The sequence below is a fragment of the Panthera uncia genome, assembly GCF_023721935.1.
Source record: "Panthera uncia isolate 11264 chromosome C1 unlocalized genomic scaffold, Puncia_PCG_1.0 HiC_scaffold_3, whole genome shotgun sequence".
In the NCBI taxonomy this organism is placed as follows: domain Eukaryota; kingdom Metazoa; phylum Chordata; class Mammalia; order Carnivora; family Felidae; genus Panthera; species Panthera uncia.
The window spans coordinates 51,647,593-51,660,209 of NW_026057584.1; the positions used below are offsets into that span (position 1 = coordinate 51,647,593).

The 12,617-nt window shown below is 38.0% G+C and overlaps 1 protein-coding gene across 1 annotated transcript in view; it reads left to right on the forward strand.

Moving 5' to 3' along the window:
• Positions 1 to 12,617, forward strand: part of CERKL (ceramide kinase like) — a 105,577-nt gene that overhangs the window by 70,757 nt on the left and 22,203 nt on the right. Inside the window, exons 3-4 of the mRNA XM_049615414.1 lie at positions 4,721 to 4,852; positions 12,315 to 12,378. Of these exons, the coding sequence (XP_049471371.1) occupies positions 4,721 to 4,852; positions 12,315 to 12,378 (196 nt within the window). The remainder of the gene's footprint in view (positions 1 to 4,720; positions 4,853 to 12,314; positions 12,379 to 12,617) is intronic.

Here is a 12,617-nt window from a genome sequence, read left to right on the forward strand (position 1 = left end):
AATCCTGTCTGGCAAATAGTACGCATGCAGTTATTTGTGGGTAAATGAATGGATGCCATTACTATCCATATGGCTAAAGGTTAACACTACCCTTTTATTCATTCATCAAATAGGTGATCATCTATTATATGCCTCGCACTAAGGAGATAGGATATGGAGAAAAACCCCAGAGTTTCCAGTCTAAGGTCTGAGAACAAATAATAGGTATAAAATTATAATGCTAAAAGAATCAAGATTGGAAAGTGTAGGGACCTGTAAGAACAAATGATAAGGGGGAAATGACCTAGCTAACGTCACAAAACCAAGGGGTTCATGGAAGTCCTTCCCAAGGAGGTGATGACTAAGGCGAGATCAAAACAAAGAGTACAGGTTAATTAAGCACAGTAGCAGCAAGCATAGGTGGGCAGACAAGGCAGAGTGGGTGAAAGGGCACTGTGGTAGAGGGAGCATGGTGTGTTGAAGGAGCTGAATAAAGTAGAGAGAAGCTTGAGGAGGGAGCCTGAGAGCAGAGAGGTTGGAGACTTTTTAATTATCTCTCTTTATTCCACCTAATTAAGAAAATCTTTTAAAAATCCTGCTTTATTCAATAGAAATCCCCCCTTCTGATCTCTAAATAGGTATCAAATTGCTACCTAATTTTTATATACTTAGACTCTAGCTTCATAATCATCATATTAAGTGCACCCGAAAGGAAAAGGTAAATGAGAAAAATGAGTACATGCTCTGGTGAAAAATTGGCTTTGTTGTTTTATGTTTAGAAAGACTGCAATTTATCAGGGTGTCTAAGGAATGGAACATTCTGCTTAATTTATTTAGTTTCTATTGCTATTGTTGTAAACTGGGGCTTAAGAATAAAATTAATTTGTTTAAATCTTTTTTTTTTAAGCTTGCTTATTTATTTTGAGAGAGCATGAGTGGGAGAGGGGCAGAGAGAGAAAAAGAGACAGTATCCCAAGCAGACTCCACATTGTCAGCGCAGAGCCCAATGGAGGGCATGATCTTACAAACCATGAGATCATGAACTGAGCCAAAACCAAGAGTCTGACGTTTAACTGACTGAGCCACCCTGGCACCCCTTTGTTTAAACCTTTTAAGAAAATCTTAATAGTTTTAGCCTCTTTCCTGACTAAGGGGATTGTTTCACAAAGGTCGAATCGGACATATAGCATACTCTATATTTATATAGTATATGTATATTTATAAGGCTATAAACCTTCAACTACAATGTCCTTATCCTCATAAGCCCCAAATGACTGTTTCTTATTTCCAAAATCTTCTGTTACCTCAGTCATGATATAGAAAGAGGGGGAAATAAAAGTTGGTTTTTATAACATTTGATGACTGACATTTAGTACCTAGACACTGCATGCTGGGCCTGAGAAATGAAGCAGGGTCTTTCGATAAAAATACTGGGCAAGATAAATTTAATCTGAGTCTTGGCCTCTGAGGTGTAGAACAAGTTTCTTGTCCTTGTCAAGTTTTAATGAAAGTGAGCCCTAGCTTTAACTGCTTTGTCCTTCCTGGTTAAAAGATAGCAGTCTTATCCTTTATAGCAGGTTTTTGTTTTTGTTTTACCTGATCCAGAATTGCATTTATTTCTCCTCTCTTTAGTCTCCTTTAATCTGGAACACGTCTTCAACTTTCTTTGTTTCTCACGATACTGACATTTTTTGAGAGTTTAAGGCAGTTATGTTGAGAACGCCCCTCAACTAGAGTTCATCTGAGTGTTCTATCATTGTTGGAGCCACATTATGCACCACAGGAGTGCTGTGTCCTTGGTGTTGTGAATTACATATCACAAGGTATTACAACGCTTATGTATCCTTTTGTACCTTAAGGGTATGGTTAACTTTGATTACTTGACTAAGGAGGTGTCTGCTAGATTTCCCCACTGTAAATGTCCCTTTTAACTCTTTGTAATGACAACAATAAAGAGGGACAGAGTTTAACAGTAAGTAAATATTTTGTTCCCCAACTGGCTGTCACTGATGGTTTTACTATCCGTTGCTGAGTCTTGCCTTTAATAAAGCTGGGTGGTAAACACAGTGAGTTTTCTAACTCTGTAATTTCTTCCTTGTTTAGTAGTTGTCATTCTATAAGACAGAGTTTTTCCTTCTCCTCCTTAGTATGGTATAGTCTTTACTCCATTTCATGTTGGCCCAGGTTTGGCAATAGGAGTTCTGAGATTTGGGGTTTTTCATTGTGTTTTGTGTGTGTAAATGTAACAAAAAGTAGTTAATAGAGGCACACAGAATAAAGTGGGAATGAGGAGCCACAGAGGTGAATTCTGTTGGTGATTAGGAAAGGCTTTAGTGGGAAAATGGTGTTTGAGGTAAGCTTTCTTTCTTTTTTTTTTTTTTTTTATCATTTATTTATTTTTGAGACAGAGACAGGACGTGAATGGGGGAGGGTCAGAGAGAGGGAGACACAGAATCTGAAACAGGCTCCAGGCTCTGAGCTGTCAGCACAGAGCCCGACGCGGGGCTTGAACTCACGGACCGCGAGATCATGACCTGAGCCGAAGTCGGCCGCTTAACTGACTGAGCCACCCAGGCGCACCTGAGGTAAGCTTTTAAAAAGTGGCAGAATTTGGGATGCCTGGCTGGCTCAGTTCGTAGAGCATGCCGAGTCTTCATCTGAGGGTTAGGAGTTCGAGCCCCATGCTGGGCATGGAGCCTACTTAATTAAAAAAAAAAAAAAGTGACAAAATTGTCACAGAAATGGTGATAAGGTGGAGTGGAAGGGAAGAAATTGTCTGAACGAAGCCTGACATACCTGGTATTCGGCAGGTAAAATTCAGTGGTGCCAGAGCATGATGAGGCAGCTGAAATGGAACAGAAAAACCTCTGCACTTACTGAGTTTCGTGCTGGTCTCTGCTTAGAATTTCTTCTCTGGCCTCGCTCCTGCTGTTTTGTTAGGGGAGAGGATGAGGTATGAGGAAGGAGGGAATTCTAAGTAGTGAAAATCCACAGGAGCCAAAAGCCCCATTCGAATACTCCCTTCTCCAGAAAGCCTTTCCTGGATCCCTGATAAGAATTAACCACCCTCTTCTCATACACTCCCATGGTTATTGGTGCCTTTCTGTTAATGATTCTATTTTGTTTTGTGGGGTTTCTATTTTCTGGATTTATCTTTCTCCTTTAAACACAAACCACATCTTAATCACTTTGCTCTGGTAGTCAGCACAAATGCTCCATAAATGTTTCTGGAATACATGGGAGAGGGAAAGGAGAGGATAGGTTGGAGTTGGTTGGAGAAGTGCTCTGAACGACATGTTAAGGGGTTCAGGCTTGCCCACACGCAGTGAGGAGCCATAGCAGCTTTTGACAGGTACAGGCCTGATGGAGGTATAATGTGGGGGACTCAGGGGAACGGGAAGGACAGTGAGTTGTCCCTGGAGCAGCCGCAGAGAAGCCAGAGGGCAACAACTAGGAAGGCCAGAAGGTGTGGAAGCAAATAGTCACCATCTCGTGGATCTGGATCTGGGCACTGGTTTGTAGGAATGTAGGAATCAGAAGCGGGGAAAAAAAAAAAAAAAACCCACACCAAAAACAAAAAAGAAAAACAAATAACAAAAATGGAAGGAATTGAACATAGTTTTGAGATTTTAAGACTTGACGATGAGATTGACAGTGGCCTCTTAGCAAAATAATAAGCACAGGGACAATTACAGAGAATGTAGGCAGTTCAGCATGGTCCTACCTCTTCCTCATCTAATACTCTCCCTGAATTCAAAACAGTATGTGCTGTTGAAAGATTTCCTTCTATCAAATATGATGAGAAATGAAATATTGTCTTCAAGTGCAAAAAAACTGACTTTGGTGTAATGGACTTTTCCATTTGGCTTTAGGAATGGTTTTATTAAGAGCAGATGCTAGTAACTGCTTTCTTAGCCTTGAAACGTGGTCTTATGACAGCAGCTTACCTTGGAAGAAGTGATCTGTAGTGTTCTGGCTCCTCTGTCCCTCCTGCACTTCCTAACAGAAAATTTGCTTTGCACCTGCTCCAACTGGGTCTAAGTGATAAGCATCTTGCAAGCCCAGAAAATTGTAGTATCAAATCTCAGCCCCAACTGTGAGGCAGTGCTCTCATCGAATCCCCACTGAGAGGCTTTCTTTCCCAATTCTCAGGGGAAGAGTCCTTTCTCCCCTGGCCCCTTTTCAGGCTTGAACTTCGACCTAACCCTCTTTTTAGGTCCCAGCATGCATTGCACTGGGTGCTCACCCTGACCCAGCCCTGTGTACTCTGCTCCACCCTGGGCTCATCCACAGGTCACTGGGGTGCCCAATTCCAGCCCTGGGGTCACTGGAGTGCCCAATTCCAATAATGAGCATATTTATCTTAGGAGAGGAAGTGAAACTTTCTGTTCTTTGCAGCCTATTGCTTTTTTCCCTCAGAAATAAATACTAACGGGCATTTGATATATTATCTGTGATTGATCAGTGTACATTGCCTAATAATATTCACAAAGTTGCTTTCATCCACATTTTCCTTCATAAATGCGTTGTTATAACTCATGATTTAAGAGGGATATACCTATTTAACTGCTAGGGAAATGTAAATGTTTTAAAATCATGCCATGTTTGGGAAAACTCTTATAAGAATTTCAAATAAAAACAGAAAATGCTATTTAAATAGGTGAATAACATTCTAATTGGACTTAGTGTACGTTTTTAAAGGGAAAGAAAAAATACCTTTGTCTTTATGTTTTCCTCTTAGGTTTTGCAAATAGACCAAAGTCATTAAAAATAATTCTTAACCCCCAAAGCCACAAAAAAGAAGCTACCCAGGTCTATTATGAGAAGGTTGAACCACTGTTGAGGACGGCAGGAATAAAGACTGACGTAACAAGTAAGTCATTTTCACAGTATAATTTTGCCACTAAAAAATAATACTTAAGGAAGCAAAATAAGCTGTATTTGTTCTTAGGTCAAACTGAGGAAACTACCTATGATAGCTAAAGCTTTTTTATGTGCTTCCATAACCTACCACAGTCAGGTCCGGGATTATAACTTATTTTGTTTTCTTTTTTTATTGTGTTATTTTTATTAGAATATCAGTATTTTCTCTTTAGACCCCCTTTTTCACACTTTAAAAATTATTAGGAATCATTTCAAGAGGAGCTGCATACTTTTTGATATATTCATTGAGATGTTTATTATTTACACATTATTTCTGCAGATTCGCAAGCAGTTGGTTTTTGCTCACTTAAATGTTTGTCTTCCCATGGAATCCTTCATTAGGTGGTTTTTGTTCTGACTCTGACCCCTGCTGGTTAGGTCAAAACTAAGCATGTAACTGCAGGTTTAGATGAATTTTGGGAAGCCAGTAGCTTAACTTCATTGCCTAAAATAAGAAAAGTGCTTAGGTTTTTGCTGAGGAAAAAGAAATTGGCCAATGCTAAAGTTAATAGAAAGAAGGTTAGCAAAATCCTTTTCAACTTTTTGAATTTGGTGACCAAATTCCTTTGTTTCCTTTGAGTCTCTTATTTCTCCCATGGGGGGTGGGCTGAAAAGGAGAGTTGATGCTGTCAAAAATCATAACCCCAGTTTGTCTGATTTCATTTCTATGTCACGTCACTAACATACAGTGCAAACTTGTAGTAAATTTAAATTGCTGAAGAGTATTGCATAATAAACCTATTCAGGAGACAAAGTCGGAATGTATTTGGGTTCTCCTAGTCCCATTTATAAATTCCTTGGGAAGGGATTCAGAGTGATGTGGTTTTGCTCAGCTGTAACCATGGAGATGGGTTTCACAATATAAATCAGACTTGATGCCCTCACCTCTGACTTGACAGATTACGGTAGAAGGAAGTTCCTTACAAAAAGTAAACAAAAACAAAAACAAGCAAGCAAACAAAAAACTCAACCACATATTTTTAGGAAGGTCAGCCACTCCAAAAGGCATCTGTTACAATGGCGGTTCAAAAGAAACTACCGTGAAAAATTCCAGAGGAATTTCTGAACTGAAATAAAATTGTAGTGAGAAGTTAATCTTTTACCTTTGTGGCTTTTGGCTTACTTAGAAGTGATTTGTAAGGAAAAGAAACAATGCAAATCTATCATCCCTTTCCACTGACGATTTTCAAAGATTGGTAGAAGAAAAGTTTGAAATTGATATTAGGATGAAACAATTAAAAGTTGAATAAACTTATTGGTAAACTTAATATAATTATTTTGTTTCGTTGATTTAATATCCAGAAGTTTGATGTGGATACTACTACCTATCATTCAGTTCAGCATGTGTGTTGTACCCATAATATCTTTGGAATTATTTCATTAATTTGCTTTGACTTCCTCAGTTTTGACTTCATCATAAATTTGATCTTTTCCATCATCATAAAATGGTTCAGCGGACTGGGTCCTTCTTCGTTCAAATCAAATGGGATGGGGAAAGGTGTGTATATGTGAGAGATCTAACATGCTTTAGTACTGAGCAAGGATTAACATCTCTTCTGGTCAGTGTGACTGTCTTATTATGTGTGACCAACCTGGAGCAGTCAGTCTTAAATATTCAGACCCTTTGCGTGGGCTGGAAGTAGGACTCCTTTTTCCTGAAGTCTGAAAATACCTTAACCAAATCTGGCTTCTATTAGGGAGGGGGGGAAAAGGTCCAAATAGCTTCTGAAAAGGCTCCCAACAACGTGCACTAGAGGAAGTTTAAATCCAGATTATGGATGAGGCCACACTCAGGAGTTTACTCATCATGCATTAATCCAAAGTGGGTGTAAATTTTTTATCATAGCATTGTACTCTGGCTTATTAAAGATGATTCTGCCAGCAGAATAGAGATTAGGAAGGAGGAGAAAGAGAATAGAGGAAAGAAAACTGGTAGACGATGAAACCTGACCTAAGAGGAAATGATCAGAATGTCCTTTCCTCCTTTTACACTGGAGAGAAAAGTTTTATGTCCTTGGGCTCTTTTTTCCCCTAAATTTATAATTATTATTGAATATTATATTTAGTTTAAAATAAAATTAGGACATTACATAAAGCAAATTTAGAATTTTCTTATATATTTGTGCAGAATGGCTAATTATTAGCTGCCTAACACTCCTCCTACAGGCAAAATTATAAAATTGCATCTTTTGCTTATAAACCCACCTTGGTAGGTACATTAGCTAAATATTTATATTTTAAAAGTTTCCTATTTTGTGTGAGGGACTGAATAAACATGTGAATGCTTGAAAAATTTTAGAATATTCTTGCCTGTTTCATGGTATTGTTTTGTAGTTTGAGTCGGGTAATATATTTGACACTCCTTGTATATTATGAAGTTCTATAGAAAGATGCTATGCATGTCTGTTTCATAAATCATGTAACAGTAAGATTCAATTAACACCTTAAAAGAAAAAGAATATAGGAAACAGTAAAGCAGAAAAGGTATGTATTTTTTGCACATCCAGTGTGACCATTATTTTAACCTATCCTGTGTGCATTGCTGAGTCTAAATGGAATACAAGTTACATAATAAATTCTACATGATGATGAATTCACAAGGAGATAGTGTCATGTAAATGAGGCAGGATTTGAAAAATTCTAGCTAGGTACATACACTTTAAAAGGTTGTTTTCTATATATTTCTTTTAAAAATGAAGAGCAGAAAAATTAATAATTGGACTAAAAAATGGGTGAAGGATCTGAATAGCCATTCTCCCAAAGAAGACATAAAGATGGCCAATAGGAACATGAAAAGGTGCTCAGCACCACTCGTCATCAGGGAAATGCAAATTAAAACCACAATGAGACATACCACCTCACATCTGTTAGAATGGCTGTTATCAAAAAAAAGACAAGAAATAACAAGTGTTGGTGAGGATGTGGAGAAAAAGGAACCCTGGTACACTGTTGGTGGGAATGCAGACTGGTGTAGCCACTGTGGAAAACATTATGGAGGTTCCTCAAAAATTTAAAAATAGAAGTGCCATCTGATACAGGAATTGTATTTCTGGATATTTATCTGAAGGACATGAAAACACTAGCTCAAAAAGATATCCGCACCCTCACGTTCATTGCAGCACTATTTATAACGGTCGAGACATGGAAGCAACCTAAGTGTCCATCAATGGATGAAGGGAGAAAGAAAATGTGGTGTGTGTATATACACACATACTTACAATGCAATATTTGGCCATAAAAAGTAAGAAAATCCTGACATTTGTAACAACACGAATGAACCTGAGGGCATTATGCTAAGTGAAATAAGTCAGAGAAAGATAAATTACCATATAATCTCACTTGTATGTGGGGAATCTTAAACAAAAGCAACTGAACACGCACAGAGAACAACATGGGTGGTTGCCAGAAGTGGTGGGGTGGGAGAAATGGGTGAAGGGTGTCAAAAGGTACAAACTTCATTAAAAAAAAAAAAAAAAAAAAAGAATCACCACATTAACAAAAATATACTTTTCATTTTGGTTACTGCTGAAACCCTGACCACTTCTGAGTATGCGTCTTTTGAAACAGTTGAGCTGAAGCTGTATTCCCCCTCTGCTACCAGCGCAAATGCTGTATCTTATCTAATGTATCAAAAAAACTTGTGGAAGAACTTAGAAAAAAACGGGGTTATTTTTTTCTAATAACTTGATGGCATATGAATCACAGAAAAACAAGTGGTCAGCCCATGCTGACATGATACCATGTCTTTCTCTTCCTCTCAAAACAGCAGACTTTAGGAATTACACTGGCTAAGGCATGAGAGAATTTGTGAAGATCATGGATCCGTAGGATAATTCATAAAACAATAAAGTGAAAAAAAGGCAACAGAGAAATCAAACTGGAAGGAGCTTTAGAAGCCATCCAGCTGAATTCCCTGTATGTGGTGGGTGTAGTGATGATACTCCTCGTGGATGAACTCCCAGCCTTTGCTTGAGCACACTATGTGTGTCCCATCTTGCATAGAAGAGTCCCTGAAATACTCAAAACAGATACTGTGTCTGCCCTTGATCTCATTCATGATAGGCAGTTCCATCTCCTTCTTTCAATCTTTCTGTTAACAAAGCTGCTAGACCTTATCATACTCACTGTCATTATCACGATCAAAGACACTTCTCTGAATTTAGCCTTGATCTCTGTCAGCTCTGGGCCCATGGGAGTGCCTAGTCACCAGATAATTTTTACATCCTGTCTGGCCCTGGTAGAATTATCATGAAAGTGGAGTTTGTTATCAGTTTCATTTAAAAAATTTTTTTCTCCTTCTAGGGTCGTGAGTTTAACTTTTAATACTTTGACCAAGTCTCCTCTTTGATTTTGTGTTTTTCCTTTGGCTCTTTGTCTCTCCTTAAAGCCTTCCCTCCTTGGAAATGCCTCTTGCTATTCCTGATCTCACCTAGCAGAAAGCTAGGCAATTTGATAAAACTGAATCACAAAAGTTGCTAGTAAGCTGAGGCATTCTATCTTTCCAATTTTACCTATATTTTAATAAAAATCTGAAGAGGAGCTGTTCATGTATCATATCCAGCTAAAGAGAGATTTCTGTGTGAAAGATTCTTTTTGTTATCCCGTAAATAATTGTGGATTTATTTGGCCAATCTTGTTTCTAATACTCAGATGTCAGGGAGTTAGAGTTTTGTCTCTGGGGACAATAAAGAGTCATCAGTAGAGGTTTTGTAGGAAAAGGATTTGATCAAATAAGTGAGAAAGTCATTCTGGGCAGGGTAGGGTAAAGACTACTATCCCCATTAAAAAGGCAGTGGCTGGATCATGGGCATTGGCTTGAGATGGGATGCTACAGCAATAAAGACCAAAACAACTGGTCTTGGCCTTGGAGTGGTTGGGAGAGGAAGGAGGGGGACAAGCTAGGAATTAATTTTCCTGTCTTGGGCAGCAAGGAGGGGATATTGGAACAATATATTTGAGAGGCAATATGAAGATGGAAATGACAGATTCCGTTATGAGCTTACTATGAGGCACCTGTAGAACAGGAGAGAAAATGCCATCTCAGTATCTCAGCCCATTATAGAATTTTATCCCCAGACTAAGAAATGTTACTGTAAGTCCAAATCTCATCTGATTTTACTTCAGCCTATTTCCTCATCAACACTTAGTATCAACCTCATTACTTTCCTCCAATCTTGTCTTCTTGAGGAAGTAATATTTAAAATGGTTAGGGTGAGTAGGAAATCCCAGCAATGAGAACTGAGTTCAAAGCCTTGTAAAGAATGGAACCTCCAAATTTCCTGAATACAAGGGGCATAGGGTGTCATTCTCATCAGAAAAGGAAAGCAAGTGAAAGAAAAGGGTAGTAGTAACCTTTTGACACTACATTTGCCCATCAGTCTACTCCTTATGTTTATTTGGAGTGGGGTGATTTGAATCTGGCTCTAATTCCAGGGCCCATAATATTCTGTCTAAATGCATATTTCAATTCCTTCTACTGTATCTAAATAGTAGTCCAGATTATTCTCTATCCTTTTTCCCTGTATTATTTTTCTTTATAATCACTTATTGCTACTTTATATTCTATAATCATGTTTTATTTTTTATAAAATGTTTATTGATTTTTGAGAGGGAGCATGAGTGGGAGAAGAGCAGAGAGGGAGGGAGACATAGAATCCAAAGCAGGCTCCCGGCTCTGAGCTGTCAGTGCAGCGCCCAACATGGGGCTCAAACCCATGAGCTGTGAGATCATGACCTGCATCGAGGTCGGACGCTTAACCGACTGAGCCACACAGGTGCCCCTGTACATTCATGTTTAAAGTTAGTGTCTAGTGTCTGGTTCCAGAATGTGAGCTCCCTGACATGGAAGTCTTCGTTCCTTTTGTTCAATTTTCTACTATATTGTGATCAAGTTTCTTTCATCTTTTCTCTCTGTTCCAGGTCACTTTTTTTTTTAACTTTTACAATGTCATTTAAAAAAAAAATCACTCTTCTTGGGTAATTTGCATCAATATATAGTCAAACTCCACCTGCAAGATCAAAGAGAGTATTATTTAAAATTTTTCCTAAATTAAGATAGCATTTAGCCATAGCATAATTTTAAAGCTAATTTTATATTGGATTTGAAAAGCTTTACCAAAGTGAGCTTTAGCCTAAAAAGCAAGATTTGATCCAATGATTCTAAGCATAAATATTTCTTCATAATATCATTAAGTATTTTCAGTGTATGTATGTAACATTTTGTATTTTGAAGTTTGCAACTACTTGCTGAGGCTATAAATGATCAACACAATCATTTATGATAACTTAACCTTCCAAGCTTATTAATATTAATATTTTATACTTAGTTTTCTTATAGCTTTCTTTTGATTAGAATTTAATCGAGAGAAGTTTTATTCATGTGAATGTTAACAGCATTTGAATAAGCTGTGGGAGAATTACAATGTAATGCTGCTGGATACAGAATGATCCTTTTAGACACCAAGACTAATAATTTTTAACAATATCTAAAAACATTGTAGGAAAAGCTTGAACCATGCTGGCACCAGGGACAGACAGGCATGAAAGATTAATGTAATCTTGCATATAATGATGCACATTCTTACACAAAAAATCCATCTGCAATGTCATGTCAGTCAGCAGAAATCTTTGATGGGTGGATACAGCTGGGCTGTCTCTTCTGGCAGTGCTGCCCTAGAAAATGCTAAATGTGGCTGGGATGCTTGGTGCCATCTGCAGTGTGCCAGCTTACCCTGTCTCCACTGGCATTTACAACACTGCATAGGGCATCGTGACCGTAGAGACAGCGATAGGGAGTGACAGATTCATTTCCTCAGAGGATCCGGCTCTGGTGGGTCCATGCCGCCACCTTCCTCGGCTTTGGGTCTGTTATCATTGGTGTTGGCTTTGCTTCCTTTTTTCACGTCCAGCTTCTCTTTTTAGTCTAGCAGTTCCAGATACACATTCTTCTAGTATGAAAATCTTACACTAACCTTTCAACTAATTTATCCGTGTGAGGTTGCCAAAGCGCTTTAACATTGACTGTCTTGATGCCAGCTGATATGCCTTATTTTCAAAATACTGCTGCTCTTCGGCTTCTGATTTAAAGGAAATGTATCTTATTTATAATATCAGGAAGGGAACACTGAACAGACAGGCACCAAGATAAATGATCTAACTGCTGTATGTGGGATGTCCCCAAATGACTTACGTAGTTGGAACAAATATATGACCCTCTTTTACATAAAGCTATAAAACACATCAGGCAAGTAACACTTAATCCTCTTTCTCATGATTAAAATATAAATATTCAAGAATAGATGTTGTTTTATGACCTGACCATATGTTTATGATATTATTTTGCCAAACTCAGTTAAAAAGTGTAGATCATTGTTTAAAATTTTCACCTTTTTTGTGTGTTTGTTTTTAAATAGTAACAGAATATGAAGGACATGCTCTGTCACTCCTAAAGGAATGTGAACTCCAGGAATTTGATGGGTAGGTTATATTATCAATCTGTATATGGAATATAGCTTGTGTTATGAAATGTTGTCATTAGTTTTTAGTGACATATTTGGGACTTATAAATATTTCAGTATTCGTGGTGTATGTAATTAGACTCCATTTCGTTCATATCTATGTAATAACAGTTAATGATGATAACATGGTGTGGTCATCTACCTCTCAGGACCAGGCATAGGAAAGCAAAAGGAGAAATCTGTAGAAGTACTTGGAAA